A 16,418-nucleotide genomic window follows, 5' to 3' on the forward strand; every position below is an offset into this window, starting at 1 on the left:
CTGCCAAAGTACTTTATCAATGCAAAGTGTTTTTGTGTGCAAATGCAAGAAACAAGGGCATTAAATAGCCAATTTCCATTCTATAAAAGTATTTTATGCAGATCTTGCCATTGATTAAATTATCAAAACAAGAAGCCATTCTCCCTGGTTAAGAACTGTCAACAAAATTTCCAGCTCCAAATTTTTGCTTTGACCATCTTCTACAATTAAAGGCATTCCCTAAAAATTGCATGAACAAACAACATTTTGGATACACTCAGCTGGTCAGGCAGCTGCAGTGCAGGGAGGTGTCAATGTCAAAGACCTTCTGTTTATTTGTTCTTGGAAAATGAATGACAAGTTAGGGTGAATCTAGAATGTACTCTCTCTTCCCCATGCATCCCTTCACCACAATCTCTTCCCAACCTGCCTGATTGCCATTCTATCTACATTAGGCCCATTTGCAATTGCAATGCCCTTCATCCGTTAGATCATCCTTCAGCTACACCCTTTCAGCCTCCAGGTAGAGCAGTAATCAAATCCTCGTGACAATAGGCCATTGACCTGTGACGTTAACTCCATTCGTCTCTTTCCACAGATTCACCTGCCCTCTTGTATAATGCTTTTATTGTCTGATTTCCAGTATTAGAGGTGGACTGCTTTAATCAGCCACTCACTGTCCACAGTCTCCTCTGGCCTTTCTCCAGAAGGGAAGGGTGGTATAAGGCAATGCTTGGTGCCTGATTAGCTTGAAGATAAGTGTACACCATGGGGAGATTCGATGAGCACCTGCCCTGGATCAACCTCAGTTGGTGCAAGCTTGAGTGAGAAGAGACAGTGCTGGAGTAGCTCAGTGGGTCAGGCAGCATCTCAGGAAAATATTGGAGAGGTAATGTTTTGCATCAGGACCATTCTTCAAACAGCTAAACAAAGTAATGAAACATCATCTATCCAGGTTCTCCAGAGATGCTGCTTGACCCGCTGAGTTAGTCACCACTGGTGTTTTTTGTGAACTAGCAACTGCTGTTCTTTGTTTCTGAAGTTTTTTTAAAATAACACAAAAGACATTAAAAACAAAATTAATTATACTTTATTCAAAAACTTTGGTTTGGTTTTCAATGAGCACTTATTCTTGTCCACAGCAACACCATTAAACAAATGAGCATAGCCATCCCCAATGTAAACTTCATCAGATGAATCCAGCCCCTCTCCTCAACACACCAGGGCCATGTTGATGGGCTGAAGGAGAGCCTGGAGATCTATGATCTGACCTTCACACTTCAATGCATATGTGTGGAAATCCAAATTGTAATAGACATAGAACAGTTAAAAACATTGCTGCCGCAGTCGAGCCACATCGTGTCCCCACCAATATAGCTGTCAGTAATGCAGCAGAAACACTGAACCGCACTTCTGATGTATGCTTCAGTGGGCCTGTACAAATTTATTGGGTGATCATTTAAACACAAGTCAGTTCTTGAATTGACATGTCCCCGAACACACGCAGTTCATGATTAGTGGTGATCTGGCTAGAATGGACGGAGGTCAGTGAAGGTGAAAAGCCACACGGTACTTAAACAGTCACATTTCACCGGAGTGTAACCATAACCGGAGCAGCTCGCTGTCGTGCCTCACAACTCTTTGTTTTTATTCTCCCTCTGCTTCTGCTTTTGGTAGATGACACGAACGGTTGTAAGGAAATTTCCAAGGAAGAGAATGAGAAATGTAATGCCACACATGGAAACCTGCAGCAAAGAAATGAGTGCAGCGGGTTAGACCGAGGCAAACTGAGGGAAATGATCATCAACCTTCGAAGATGGAACCAGGGGCATTAAAAATCTACCCCTTGTCAAACTCGAAGGCAAAAGTAAAGCTAGACGTGCAGCTCAAGCCTTCAACTCTAATCCCAATGCATCGAGTTGCAGGACCTGCACAACCTGTAGTACTAGGCAATGCTCATTGACTGCACAGCACTCTGCACTTGCTGCTTACCTGCTTATTAGTTAATATTTTCTCTTCATAACAAACCTATCCGGTATATGTCATGAAGGCAATGCTGAGGTTGGTCGGAGAATGTTTCCAAAGATAACTCCCCCTCATGCTTTGCTTACCTGCCATTCTTTACATTCCGGGTGGTCTGATAGCTTGAACAAGGTGATCGCGTTAAATAACTGCCAGAACTGCAAAGGAAGAGAAGCATCAGGTCAGCAGAAGGTCTACTGACAGTGATCTAGGGATAGGCTGTATATGATCCTAGTACCTGGTAACGAGTAAGGATGCTCCTCTCCCCACCACCAGGCGGCAGCGGCAGCAGGTGCCTCAGCGACATCGTGAGCCTCTACGGCAATAGGAGCCCCAGCGGTGGTGGGGACCTCGGTGGCTATGGGGCCTCGCGATTACCCACGATCAGCGGTCGATGAGCATAAAGGGGGGAGGGGAAGATGGCCGTGAAGAACAATGGGGACCTGGCCTGGGGCGACCGCTGGGAGGGCCAATGGGAGAACAAATGGGTACCCGGTGTGGGGGAGGGTGTAGAATCCTCTGCCTAAGGGATAAAGTCTGTTTGTTTGTTCATTTGTTCCAAGAGTCAAGAGTGTTTTATTGTGGTATGTCACGGACGGGACAATGAAATTCTTATTTGCTGCAGCACAACAGAATATGAGAATATGTAAACATTGTGTATAATGGGGAAAATAAAGTTAAATAAATAACAAATATAGTGCAAATAACAGTATAGTCTTTTGCAGGTGAAGGTGCTGTGCGCACGGCAACCAGCCAACAGTTTTCGTGTACATTGTGTGTTGTCACTTGGCAGACCAATTTCCCTCCAGGATTGAATAAAGTTTTATCGTATCGTATAGGCCCAATTCTGACTTGATCAATGAATGCAGTTCCCAGTACTGGCCACCAGATGGGGCAACGTGTGTCTTGACCAAAGCCTGGGCCAATCTCCCAAGAACAGGGCTTCAGCTTCAGATCACACTATACAATATTTAAAAATCACTCACGTGGCCAAAGAACAGGAATGGGAGGAGAAAGGTGAGGCCTCTCCACATCCATGACTGGAAACCTTCTGCAAAGACAACCCCAAGAGTATCAGTACTGGATATAGACTTGCTCTTACCAAGAACCAAAACATATTTGATGTTGGATTAAACTGAATGTCGTCTTTAAATGTGAAAAAAAAGTTGTTTTATCATTAACGATATTGCAGCCTGTAAAATGAAACATCCAGAGAATTGGCCTCCACTGCCTTCTGAGGCAGAGAATTCCAGATTCACAACTGGGTGAAAAAGTTTTTCCACGTCTCCATTCTAAATGGCCTACCCCTTATTCTTAAACTGTGACCCCTGGTTCTGGACTCCCCCAACATCGGGAACATGTTTCCTGCCTCTAGCATGTCCAATCCCTTAATAATCTTATATGTTTCAATAAGATTCCCTCTCATCCTTCTAAATTCCAGACTATACAAGCCCAGCCGCTCCATTCTATCAACATATGACAGTCCAGCCATCCCGGGAATTAACCTTGTGAACCTACACTGCAAGAATGTCCTTCCTCAAATTTGGAGACCAAAACTTCACACAATACTCCAGGCATGGTCTCACTAGGGCCCTGTACAACTGCAGAAGGACCTCTTTGCTCCTATACTCAACGCCTCTTGTTGTGAAGGTCAACATGCCTTTAGCTTTCTTCACTGCCTGCTGTACCTGCATGCTTACTTTCAGTGAGTGAACAAGGACCCCCATATCTCTTTGTACTTCCCCTTTTCCCAACTTGACACCATTCAGATAATAATCTGCCTTATTGTTTTTGCCACCAAAGTGGATAACTTCACATTTATCCACATTAAACTGCATCTGCCATGCATTCGCCCACTCACCCAACCTGTCCAATCACCCTCCATCCTCATAGCATCCTCCTCACAGTTCACACTGCCACCCAGCTTTGTGTCATCTGCAAATTTGCTAATGTTACTTTGAATCCCCTCATCCAAATCATTGATGTATATTCTAACTAGCTGCAGTCCCAGCACCGAGCCATGCGGTACCCCACTAGTCACTGCCTGCCATTTTGGTATATTGGCCCTTGTGGCGGCTCCCAAGGGTCGTGCCACCTTAGTGTCGAGACCCACGCACTACACCCTCATCATTCAGAGTATTGAGTATAGAAGTCGGGAGGTCTTGTTGCAGTTGTATAAGATATTGGTGAGACTGCATTTGGAGTATTATATTCAGTTCTGAGCACAATGTTATAGGAAGGATGTTGTCAAGCTGGAAAGGGTACAAAGAAGATTTAGGAAGGATGTTGCTCAGGACTGGAGGGTCTGTGCTATAGGGAGAGGTTGAGTAGGCTGGGACTCTATTCCCAGGAGCGCAGGAGGATGAGGGGTAATCTTACAGAGGAATATAAAATCATAAGAGGAATAGATTGGGTAGATGCACAGTCACTTGCCCAAAGTAGGTGAATCGAGGACCAGAGGACATAGATTTAAGGTGAAGGGGAAAAGATTTATTAGGAATCCGAGGGGTAATTTTTTCACAAAAAGGGTGGTGGGTATATGGAACAAGCTGCCAGAGGAGGTAGATGAGGCTGGGACTATCCCAACGTTAAGAAGCAGTTAGACAGGTACATGGATAGGACAGGTTTGGAGGGATATAGACCAAATGCAGGCAGGTGGGACTAGTGTAGCTGGGACGTTGGCCGGTGTGGGCAAGTTAGGCCGAAGGGCTTGTTTCCACACTGTATTACATGGGGGGAGTTGATAGGAACGTGAAAAGAATAAAATGGGAATAGTGCAAGTGAGTGCTGAATGTTGGCATGAACACAGAGCTGAATGGCCTGTTTCCATGCTGCTTGTCTCCATGAATTATATGTAATAACATCAGTCAGAATCAAGATTTATCAGCATGTTGAAGGCCTTAACTGGTGGTTACTAGTAAGGTGCAGAATACAATTAATTGAGAAAACCATGTTACCTAAAAGAACTGGGTGTAAATGAAAATAAATCAGTTTAGTGTCTTGAGCAAAATTAAGAGTTTAATCTGGGTCTATGGAATTATTACACCTATTTATCCTTATACAGATTATCTGTGCACGAAACATTATTTAGACATTAAATATGCTATTTAAAAATAAATGTTAATGCAGGTAAATCAATGAATGGAAAGACAAGTGGTAATGACACTGGCTTGAAGCAGTAAGTATTGTATTTAGTTTATTGCCGCAGTCTTTATTGACCACAAGCCTCATGGTGCTGAGTGACTCACCCACAGTAAGGTCCATGTTGTGTCTTTCTCCCAGCGCTCGAAGTCTGTACAAGCAGCCACTCTGATAATAATACTGCAGAAACTGGACAAAACCTGCACAATACAAGCAGTCATGGGTCAGAACCCTGGCCAGCCAAGAAACACAACCTTTTGTGTATCTTTCACTGCAAGCAGTTGGGTTTAAAAGGTCCTATTGTATCACTGTACCATGGGACAGCATGTCCGAGATCCCTTCACACAGGGAGGTTTACATGCGGCCTAAATGTCACACTAGATAAAATTATCAGTCCACGCACAGCATTGCAGCAGTGTTCTAATCCAGGAAACTCAGCTGACGGTTTTCATACAGCGAGTTCCACACCCGGCTACGTACAGCTGGCTCCAGTTGAGCAATGAATAGGATATAACATAGTGTGATTGAAGATAGACACAAATAGCTGGAGTAACTCAGTGGGACAGGCAGCATCTCTGGAGAGAAGGAACGGGTGACGTTTTGGGTCGGGACCCTTCTTCAAACTTCACACCTGGTGTAATTGAACCTTTCACCCACCCAGAGGAGTTGTCAACTGCACCACTATGTGTGCCAGAGCTCTAGTGATGAGCTCAGAGGCCACTCTGTCAGAGTGGATAAAGGAACCCTGAACTGGTAGAGCAACACATCTTCAGAACTGTGTGGTTCAAACTCCAGACTCAACATGTCTACGTGACCTTGTCTCACCCCTCGGAAACCTACCCCCAAAACGTGAAGTTCACAAAGACAAAGGGAAAACACAGCACGTTTACACAAAGCCAGGTAGCAGCTCTGGCATGGAAATGGATCCCGAGGCTAGTGGATGGTTAGAGAGGAGTTGCAAAGTTACTAGGCTCGGCAGGAATGTGGAAATGTTACAGTCAGATCAGCCTATTGAGTGATAGCACATACGCTTGGGGGGAGGGGAGTGGGGGGGGGGGGGGGGGAGGGGGGGGGAAAGAGAGGGCACTCCTACTTTGTCTGTTCTCATGACGCCACGAGGAGCGACTGCACTGAAGGTACATGTTAGGGGTTATGGGGAGAAGGCAGGAGAATGGGGTTAGGAGTGAGTGATAGATCAGCTATGATTGAATGGCAGAGTGGACTTGATGGGCTGATTGGCCTAATTCTACTCCCATCCCTTATGATATACAAATGGCAGGATGGCCGTCAGGCAATTTCAGAAACAGTGTGGAGTCTTGGGATGGGAATCGGTTTTCCAGCGATGAACTTCAGCAGCATTATTCGATAAAATGCCACAGGTTCAGCAAGTTGAGCTGTACAAATCTGGACACAACGCCATATATTCCCAGGCATTACACACAGAATGAGATAGCACCTAGAACTGGAGTTTAGCAGTTGTGGGTTTTTTAAATGGTATAAGGGCCAAATGCAGGAGATATCGGACATCTGGTAGTGCTGAGTGAGAGGGGAGGAGCGGTGTGTAAAGAGAGTGGAAGCAATAGAGCACTTACTCTGGTACATGGAAAATGAGAGAAACTGGTTTCGAAAGAGCTGGTACATCTTCGAGTCGGGCCTAAACACAGTAAAGTTAAAGTTGTAATTATGCATGTAAAAACCGTGCTTCAAGGATTTCACGTTTTTTTTAACTAGAAGCCCAATACACAACAAGAGTACAAGGAAACAGTTGAATGTGGAAAGGTTATGGCTTATCGTTATACCTCACCTCCACCTTCCTGCACTAACCCCACACCTTGATTCAGTGGATATCTGTGAGTTCTAAGCAGTGGTGATTTGCGTGCGATTTATGGACTGGACGGGTTTAAAGGCCCACAAACCAAGGCCACATCCCATCGGATCAATGCTGGGGACATTGAAATGAATGCATCCAGTTCCCACAGGACAACATTGCCATCTCCTGAGATTACTAAGGGATCCTACCCCAAATCCCTCCCAACACTGTGAAGTCAATTATTCTTTGTTGGCGCAAGTGACAAAGAAAGACGGTGCAGGAATGAATAGAGTTGTGCACAAAAGTGAAAAATTAAAGGGGAACTATGAAAAGAATTGAGAGTTGTGGCGAGATTGAAAGAGTATTTAAAAATGCTTTTACCCAGGACTGTTCCTGAATTGCTGTTCTAACTGATGCAGATATCGTGGGGAAACAGTCACAAGTCTCTGACCAAGATCAGAGGCAAGAACTCCACATTGTTCCATGTCTCTCCCCACAGTCCCCATGCATCCCGACCCCTCTCCCCCACCCCCACCCTCACTGCACCCCTGCTGCTGCTCTGCACCATACCCTCATGTCATTTAAAGAACAACGGCCCTGTGTCTAAAGGTACGATCCGGTGACGCTGCCCCCGATCTGGTCCTTCACCAAGAAACGTGAACTCACCAGGTTAACATGACCCCCGAGAGGAAAGCCGAAATGTAATGGTGAATCACCCACCAGCCTTTAATCCTGAGAAAAATGTAGAAACACAATTAAATTAAATAGCAATTTAAAAGCAAATTAAATGGCAATAACTTCCATTCCACAGAGAAAATGTTACCCCCCACAAAACTTAGCCATAGTGAATGAATCAGCTTCCGGTTGGGTTCCGTCTATTAGCTGATTACAGACAGAGAAATTATGCACTTGTGTGACGGTGACCAGAGTTACTGAACATCTCTTGAACATATTTTACAGCTCACCTCTTGTACGGCGAAGGCTTAAAACCTACGAGAAGGCTAGGTACCTAGCAGCTACGGACCAACATCTTCCAGTGGTACCGCTCTGTAAAGATGCTGTTTCCGTTCTAGAGACCCAGGTTCAATCCTGACCTCAGGTACTCCACTGTGTGGGGTTTGCATGTTCTCTTCGTGACCACGAGGATTTCCCCAGAATGCTCATCCCAATGAGTGGAAGGTTAATGTTTAGTTGCCCCTAGCCTGCACTGTAGGTTTGTAGCAGAATGTGGGAAACGGCCTAAATGTTCTTGGGGAATAGTAAAGCGGCTTTTTCACGGGGCGACTTGACGCAAGAGTTAACCAGAGCTTAACATCGTGGGAACCTCGTGCGATAACAGTACGGCATTCGTGGACCACCGTGGCGCTAACGGCAGGTAATCGTGTAACTTGGTGACTCGGGAGAAAATTCAAGCAAGCTTGAATTTCTCCAAGAGTGACTTGTACACTTGTGGTTGAGCATTGCAACATTATATGAACGTAGTGGCCAGTGCGATATCCGTGCGATATCCGTAATAACTCTTGCGGTTACCGTGGGAACTCCTGCGAACGGTAAACCCGGAAGCTGGACAGAGGGGACAGAAGGTGAGTAAAAAAGGTGTTCTCAATATCCTTTATAAATGTCTGTATGTTAATATGTGTGTCTTTTCCTCTTGGGCATTACTTTGTTTCTGTTGGTGGCTCCACATTTTATGATAGCCTGAAGTGTGATAAAGCTTTTACCTCAGCAGTTTGATTGTCAGTGCTTGTTTACCTCATTGTTAAATACATATATTTTTTACTATCAGCTTGATGTCTGCAATTCTTCATTAACACATCACTACGATGAATGTCTCTAATGTTATAATCCCTCTCATGCTGAAACACAAAATAGTTGAAGGGAGGTGATATAATCACATTTTCATTAGGTTTCATTTTTGAGTGTTCAGGTCCATCAATTGTTGAGCTATTTAAACGTTTGAAAGTTTCACCTCTCGGTAGAAAATAAAATAAGCCAATCAGCACGGTAAATGTGAGACAAAGTCTTTATTCCTATTTGACAATATAAAAAGACGACTTCTTGCACATATTGAGAGAAGGTGCATCACACCAAACATTAGTCTATAAAAGGGCCTCGCAAACACGAAAATCAACAAATGAGGCACGCTAGATTATTTTAAACACATTATATTCATTAACCTCCGCAACAAGCCTAAACTCAGGCATTAAAAGGGACAATGCAATGTGCTGAATGGCAGGTTTTGCGGACGAACATCTTATAGGAAGCACTTTTCAGAGGACAACACTAGAAAGTCAACTTATTTGCTATGCATTTCTGCTAACATGCAGTAGTGTTCCTGTGGTCGGCTACCCATCAATATAGCTGTCCTGCCACGGCACACTCCCCAATTGTGAATTGTAGTAAGCGCAGAGATGGCCTCTTTGCTCTTTCACACCCAGTGAGACTTCCTCTTAATTCTCTTTTTAATTAATCTCTCCCTTCTGCCTTCACGCAAGCGTCCTCGATGCACATAGTGGGCTGCTGCATACAGCGCGTCAATGAAAAAAACCACCATCCTGTACTCGAAATTAGTATATGCATGTCTCCAAATGAGCCAATTCAACCAAGGGAGGATATTTATAGTGTGTGAAAAAAAAAGTGACATCATTTGTGCCACGTGTAGTTCACAATGTTCATTCAAGATTTAACGGGAAAGCTCGGGAGACGGACAAGTCACTCGCACAAATAACGGAAATGCCGAGTACCGTGGGAACTCTTTACCTACACCCCGTTATATCGTGTGATATCGTGCTAGACCACGACCACTTCACTCTGGTTACATCTTGTGTCAAGTCGCCCCGTGAAAAAGCCCCATAAGAGCTCACCTGCAAGGAGCTGCTAACCTGGTCAAACGTATCCCTTAGTACGAAGATAAACACAAAAAGCTGGAGAAGCTCAGCGGGCAGGCAGCATCTCTGGAGAGAAGGAATGGGTGACGTTTCGGGTTGAGACCCTTCTTCAGCACATTACCAACAACTAAGATGCTTCACAGGTGATGGCAATCTAACATCCAACAGTCAGCGATAATGTGACAGAGATGAACAAAGTTGATTGCACAAGGATTAGACTGTCATGGAACATTAGGGCACAGGAGCAGGCCATTCTTGTGCCAGCCATGATGCCACTTTAAATAATCCCATCTACCTGTACGTGGTCCTTCTTTCCCCACTCCTGGCTTGTTCATGCATCTGTATAAATGCCTCTGAAATGCCTATTGCATCTGAAACAATCACCTCCCCTGGCAGCACCTTCCGGGAACCTACCACACTGTGGGGAAAAAACTTACATCTCCTTAAACATCAACTTAGACCTTTCTGTCTCACCTTAAAGTTATGCCTCTAGAATTTGGCATTTCCACCCTGTACCTTGCAGCGTAGGAACAATAAAAAGGGAAATTCAGCTGCAGGACAATGACCATTCTGGGTATTATTAAGGCATTGAAATAAAAGCAACAAGTGGGTCAGTAGAGAACAACGGTTCTTTCTGCAGGTGAGGGAGTGCCCAGTCTCTAGTCCTTACCTCGATCCATTGTTAATGAGGATGCTCTCCCTGATTGTCAATGTACAGTAGTACCACACCAACAGGAAGTTGAACACTGAATCTGCCACCCTGTACAAGAATAAATCCAAAGGGTAATAAGTTAATGCTCCTGCACCATACCCCTATCGAGAGTCACCTACAGGTTGAATGCAGACACAGAATTAATAATGTGTAAAATCTGAGTTGCTGTCATTGAGGTGTGGAGCATCAGAACCCAGTCTAGACCACCGCCGAGCCAGAGTGGACAACCTGCAAGATCCCAGACATCCTACAGAGCTCTGCAAGTTTATCCAGAGGGCCTCTCTGCCCAAGATTTAATCCCCCAAGCTGACCAAGGAAGCAAGGCTCTGATGTTATCATGGAAGAGATCAATTATTGAGACACAAAAGGCCATTTGGCCCATTGGGTCCATGCCAGCTACGTCACTCCCATTCTCCCTGGTGAGTAACAAAGAATGAAAGGGAATGGTTGAGCCCATGTGTGGGTGAAATGTTCAAGAAAGAACTGCAGATGCTGGAAAAATCGAAGGTAGACAATTTTGTCTACCATGTGTGGGTGAGTATAGTTGTAAGCCTACAAGGGAATACGTTATTCTTGTGTAGGCTTCCAAATATTCTCTCCCACACATGGACTCAACCACCCCCTTTCATTCTTTGTCACTCACCTTAACCAAAGGGTACTGCACTATGGCTGATTAACCTGCTATCTCATCATTGGGCTGTATGAGGAAACCAGAGCACCCAGATGGAACCAATGTGATCATGCAGGCAACACCCAGCTGCGTCACTGAGCATTCATCATCCTATGACTGGTCTCAGGACCGATGAGTTAGGAAGGCCGAAGTCTGCCAGCGTTTCTGCCCTGGGGTTGAGTTGTTAACACAAGTGCCACGCTGGCCAAGGGCAGTATCTGGCACAACCATGATGCACCTGAGGGTAGCACAGTGGCGCAGCAGCAGAGTTGCTGCCTTACAGCACTTGGGTTTGATCCTGATTATGCCTGCTGTCTGTACAGAGTTAGTATGTTCTCGCAGTGACTGCGTGGGCATCCTCTAGGTGGTCTGGTTTCCTCCCACACTCCAAAGATGTACAGGTTTGTAGGTTAATTGCCTTGGCATAATTGTAAATTGGCCCTAGTGTGTGTAAGTGCGCAGTATTGCTGGTCGGCATGGACTCGGTGGGCCGAAGGGCCTGTTTCCGTGCTGTATCTCTAAACTAAACTGAACTAATAAATTAACTGCACAGGTAACACACTAGCGATCCCTACGCCAGCTTTCAATGGCAGCTGCGCCTACTCCAGGCATCTCCCCATTTACTGCAGTACGGTTAGAGGCCAAATAACAGCTCACCTGGAATTGAGCAGGAACCTGCAGCTGAAGGAGATGAGCAGAAGGATGATGGTGAGAAAGAGCTTGAATTTTTCATACTCATCCTTGTAGGCAAACCTGGAGCGTGAACAATTAGTAGAAAATGAAATGGAACACCCAAGTTCAAAAAGGACAAAGGAATGGGGCCCTGCAGATACTCACTTGGCCTGCTTGCTGAGCAGGGTGACATTGACGTTTCCCAATACCAGAGTCAAGTACAACCTGCAACAAAAGAAAACAAGCCAGTGACACAGCCCCTCCACTGAGGTGCAGTAGACAGAGCCGTGATGCAGCTTTCCTTTCCACAGTGAACTGCATGGGTAAAGCACTAGCCATCCCTACTCCAACTCTCAAAGACAGCTGCATAAACTCCAGGCAACCTGCAACACCGTTCATCCACAGGACCCTGATTGAGCTTCTCAAACAAGGAGACCACAGGGGCCATTCATGCTGAAAGGACAGGACTTCAATTGTAGATTTTTCTTCTCTTGCAACTACAGGAGATGGATCAGTGAAGCACATTGCATGGGAGTAAACCGAGCAGGAACCCCAGTGCATGGCCTCCAAATTCCCAGCTGTTTAATTCACACTTGAATCTGTAATGGGATCACTCCCTGATCGATTACCCTGCACACTGTGGCCAGAAACTCACCACAATCAGTGCAGAGGAATCTTTCCCAATAATCCATGGGAAACATACGTAAAGCTATAGGCTAAGTACATTTACATTTTAATCTCGATTGCAATGTTTAATTTCAATCTTTTCCTTGTTAAATGGAAGCAGCAGAAATTTGTAATTATTCAGAAAATATGTTTTGACTGATGATCTGTTCTAATGTGATTTTCCAACTGACCAACCGCCCAGAATCTAAGTTAATATTTGAGTGACTTAAGGCTGTAAGTAAGAGTACATGGATCGGACAGGTTTAGAGATATATGGGCCAATGCAGGCGGGGGGACCAGTGTAGATGGGATATGTTGGTCAGTGTGGGCAGGTTGGGCAGAAAGGCAATTCTGTATGACTCTATGAGAGCTAGTATTCCATGGAAACTTGTGTGTTGGTCCCCATCCCCACAGTGCAGTGTCTCCCATGTTGCCCAAAAGCTTACACAGACAAGGTCACTCATAATCATTGCTTACCCATTTCTCTTTGGGAGGAAAGCTTCCATTTCAAAGAAGATGTTTTGTCTTTCCTTCATCAATTCCTTCATGAACTCAGTCTCTCTCGAATGCTCTTCACTGTCCAACGGCTCACATCTGCGAGAACAGGGAATGAATGCATCAGCAGGCAAGCTTGACAAAGATTACCCAATCCCACTGCACTGCGAGACAGGCAGCTGAGGCAGCACAGCAGCACGCTTGGCTCTGTCGACTGAACCTTCATTTCTGAGTCCAAAGATCACAGGTTCACTCCTGGATCATCATCTAGATTGACAATGAAGTGCGTCGCTTAATACCGCTCTGTCAATGTATGTTTTCTTGGCTAAGATTTCAAGAAGGCAAATTGCACCAGAGGATGTGGAAGATCACATGGCCCTGTGGACCACTCCTATTTCTCAACTAACACAAAATTTGTCAACTCTTTTCTGTTAGGGACACTCTGGGAATATATGATACAAGATACAATTACAAGTTATTTTCCACATCATTTAGTTTCCTTTCCTTCCCCCCATCCCCAGTGAAAGAAGACAACAACATTAATTTAAACAAGGAATGGGTGCAGGAACAACTGAAAATTAAGCTAAGGAGACCCATCTCCTGAAAATATTATTTACCGTTGAAGATTGTTGGCGAGTTCCTTGTATTTCTTCTTCTGGCGTTCAATGGAAGTGAGGCAGGTATTCTGAAGTTTGATGACCTCTTCTAACTGCTGCTTGTAAAGCTTGTGTGTTTCCTGAGGAGCAGAGGCAGGAAAAGTGCAAATATTGCTGTAAATTTACCACCCATCAACCTTACATTGCACTTGACAATTAAAACATCACCCCACAGATTAGCGATTGCTACAGGCAGATGGGAAAGGCAAGTTTTCTCGTGGGCCTACAACTTTCCAATGTCTCCACGCTCTCCATGCTGCAAATTTTGAAAAGATAAGAAATCGTCAACTGTTTTGAAGAAGAAGAATCTGCTGCAGTCAGGATCCTCAGTGAAATCATGCAGAAAATGTCCCTCCACCGCGATCTTGTGTTTATTGCTTCCAATTTTGCAAACTTCCCACAAGCTATCACTTCCCTTGAGAAACGTGGCGATACATTAGTGAATAACTTTTCAACAAACTGACGGTATTCGTAAAGTTCCTGGCGATGTAGGTAAAGACATACAAGGAAAATGTGAGAGAGTGATTTTAGCTAACAAAGATCTTGAAGAAATAGAAAACATAGCAAAAGTTCTCAAAGGTAGTTGTAATGCACAAGATATCAACATAGAGTCTATAGCTTGTTTTGGGTATGCACCAGTGACCTCAGGTGAGGTAGAACTAAGTTTTTCATAACTGAAGCATATTCTGTCTGACAGACGGCATAGTTTAACACCACTGGCCAACAAATAATCCTTCAACATTTTTGCCACGTCCAATGGGATCCCACCACTGGCCACATCTTCCCATCTCCTCCCCTGTCTGTTTTCCGCAGAGACCGCTCCCTCCGTAACTCCCTGGTCAATTTGTCCCTTCCCACCCAAACCACCTCCTCTCCTGGCATTTTCCCTTGCAACCGCAGGAAATGCTACATTTGTCGCTTTACCTCCCCCCTTGACTCCATTCAAGGACCCAAGCAGTCTTTCCAGGTGCGGCAGAGGTTCACCTGCACCTCCTCCAACCTCATCTATTGCATCCGCTGCTCTAGATGACAGAAATAAGGATCTGCACAATGACAGGGAAATATGAAGATACTTGCACAGAAATATAGAAGTCTGCATTAAGATGACTGTTAAGACCTTTCATTAAAGGCAAAATACAACTATCAGTAAAAATAGAGGATGAAATTTAAGATATATGCTGTTTATTGCTAGTGGTGTTGAATTAAAACAAGTCCAACCACCGTCTCCCCAGGTACTTTCCCCTGCAACCGCAGGAGATTCAACACCTGACCCTATACCTCCTCCCTTGAGCCCGTCCAGGCACCCCGACAGTGAGGCAGGTGAGGCAGTGCTTCACCTACACCTTCTCCAACCTCTTTTACTGCACCCGTTGTCCCAGGTGTGGACTCTTATATATCGGCGAGACCAATCGTAGCCTCGGCGATCATCTCACTGAACACCTCCGCTCAGTCCTAGGCCTAGACGATCTCCCGGATGCTAAACACTTTAACCCCCCCTCCCATTCCCATACGGAACATTCAGTCCTGGGTCTCCTCCACTGGTCAGCGCGGAGCACGCAACAAAAGCTTTTCACTGTACCTCAGTACACGTGACAATAAACTAAACTGAATTGAACAACGCAAATTGGAGGAACAGCACCTGATATGTTGCTTGGGCAGCTTTCAACCCAGCGGCATGATATTTGATTTATCTAACTTCAAGTAACCCTTGCTTTCCCTCTCTCTCCATCCCTCCCCCATCCTGGTTCTCCGACAAGTTTCACTGTCTTCCTAATTAATGTTACTGTTGTATGCCTCGTTGTCACTTTCCACCCAGCTAACGATGAACCATTCAACATTCTCTTATCATCGCCTGCTTTGATCTGTCATTTTCACACCTTAACCTTCCATATCTCGTTCCCCTCTCCCCTGATTCTTAGTCTAAAGGGTCTCGACCCGAAACGTCACCCATTCTTTCTCTGCAGAGACGCTGCCTGTCCCGCTGAGTTACTCCAGCATTTTGTGTCTATCTGTGTCTAAACTAGCAGTACAGATGGGATGAAACGATGCTGTATTTGGGGAGAAGGAAGTGTTTGAAGGGCTGCATTCCTCTGGAAGACGTGACACGTTGCAGTTCTTAATCCAAAATCGCTACACTTTGCCCTTTGCCTCGCCTCTTCAACAAACGGCCTGAGTGACGGCGGCGTGGCCAAACGGGAGGAGGAGGCCCCGGCCAGTGGCCAATCAGAGACAGGCAGGGGGCGGGACGTGTGGCTATGTGACGCTGAGCGGTGGAGGCTCAGGGCGGACGCGGGTCCTGCTCACCTGCAATATCTGGTAATCCTTGTCCAGGTGCTCCCACTCCTCCCAGCACTCTTGGAAAGCCATGTTGTCGTTGCTGGCCGATCCCCTTCCCGGACCCGGCTGCGTCTGTTTCTACGCTAGCGCTACATCAAAACAAACGGGCGGCGCGCTTCCGGGGTAGACGTCAGATGACCAATCAGCGCGGTGGCCGGCGGGCGAGGGCCCGCCCTTTCCAGCGCTGCCCAATGGCGACTCAGAGGGAACAATCGCCACCGAACGCGCACGCAGGCCTCTGGCCAATGGGCTGCCGGCGGCCTTGTGTCAATTTCATGGGCGGGGCTTCGCCGCGCACGGGGCGTCACTGTGGAGCCCAACGTCACAGCGGACCCCGACGTCACAGTGGAGTCCGGCAGAGCTGGGCATC

At 45.7% G+C, this 16,418-nt stretch overlaps 1 protein-coding gene across 1 annotated transcript; it reads right to left on the minus strand.

The window, feature by feature from the left end:
- Positions 1–1,051: 1,051 nt before the first annotated feature.
- tmem120a (transmembrane protein 120A) lies at positions 1,052–16,216 on the minus strand. The gene is made up of 12 exons (XM_033045988.1): positions 16,016–16,216; positions 13,673–13,791; positions 13,038–13,154; positions 12,060–12,119; positions 11,880–11,975; positions 10,511–10,600; positions 7,619–7,684; positions 6,735–6,796; positions 5,250–5,342; positions 2,988–3,052; positions 2,091–2,159; positions 1,052–1,724 (listed from the first exon to the last, which is right to left on the minus strand). The coding sequence occupies exons 1-12, from the start codon at positions 16,076–16,078 to the stop codon at positions 1,611–1,613; spliced, it is 1,014 nt and encodes a 337-aa protein (XP_032901879.1). The 5' UTR covers positions 16,079–16,216; the 3' UTR covers positions 1,052–1,610.
- Between the last annotated feature and the right edge of the window lie 202 nt (positions 16,217–16,418).

This window comes from Amblyraja radiata, chromosome 28, assembly GCF_010909765.2.
Source record: "Amblyraja radiata isolate CabotCenter1 chromosome 28, sAmbRad1.1.pri, whole genome shotgun sequence".
NCBI lineage: Eukaryota > Metazoa > Chordata > Chondrichthyes > Rajiformes > Rajidae > Amblyraja > Amblyraja radiata.

Bases quoted from the DNA above. Each gene is read 5' to 3' on its own strand.
- tmem120a (XM_033045988.1), bottom strand. From the start codon at position 16,078: ATGGCTTTCCAAGAGTGCTGGGAGGAGTGGGAGCACCTGGACAAGGAT. The intron at 12,120-13,037 runs GTAAGCAATGAT...CTTTTGTTGCAG, and splicing joins TTCCTCCCAAAGAGAAATGG to GTTGTACTTGACTCTGGTAT. The intron at 2,160-2,987 runs GTGAGTGATTTT...CTTCCTTTGCAG, and splicing joins CATTCCTGTTCTTTGGCCAC to TTCTGGCAGTTATTTAACGC.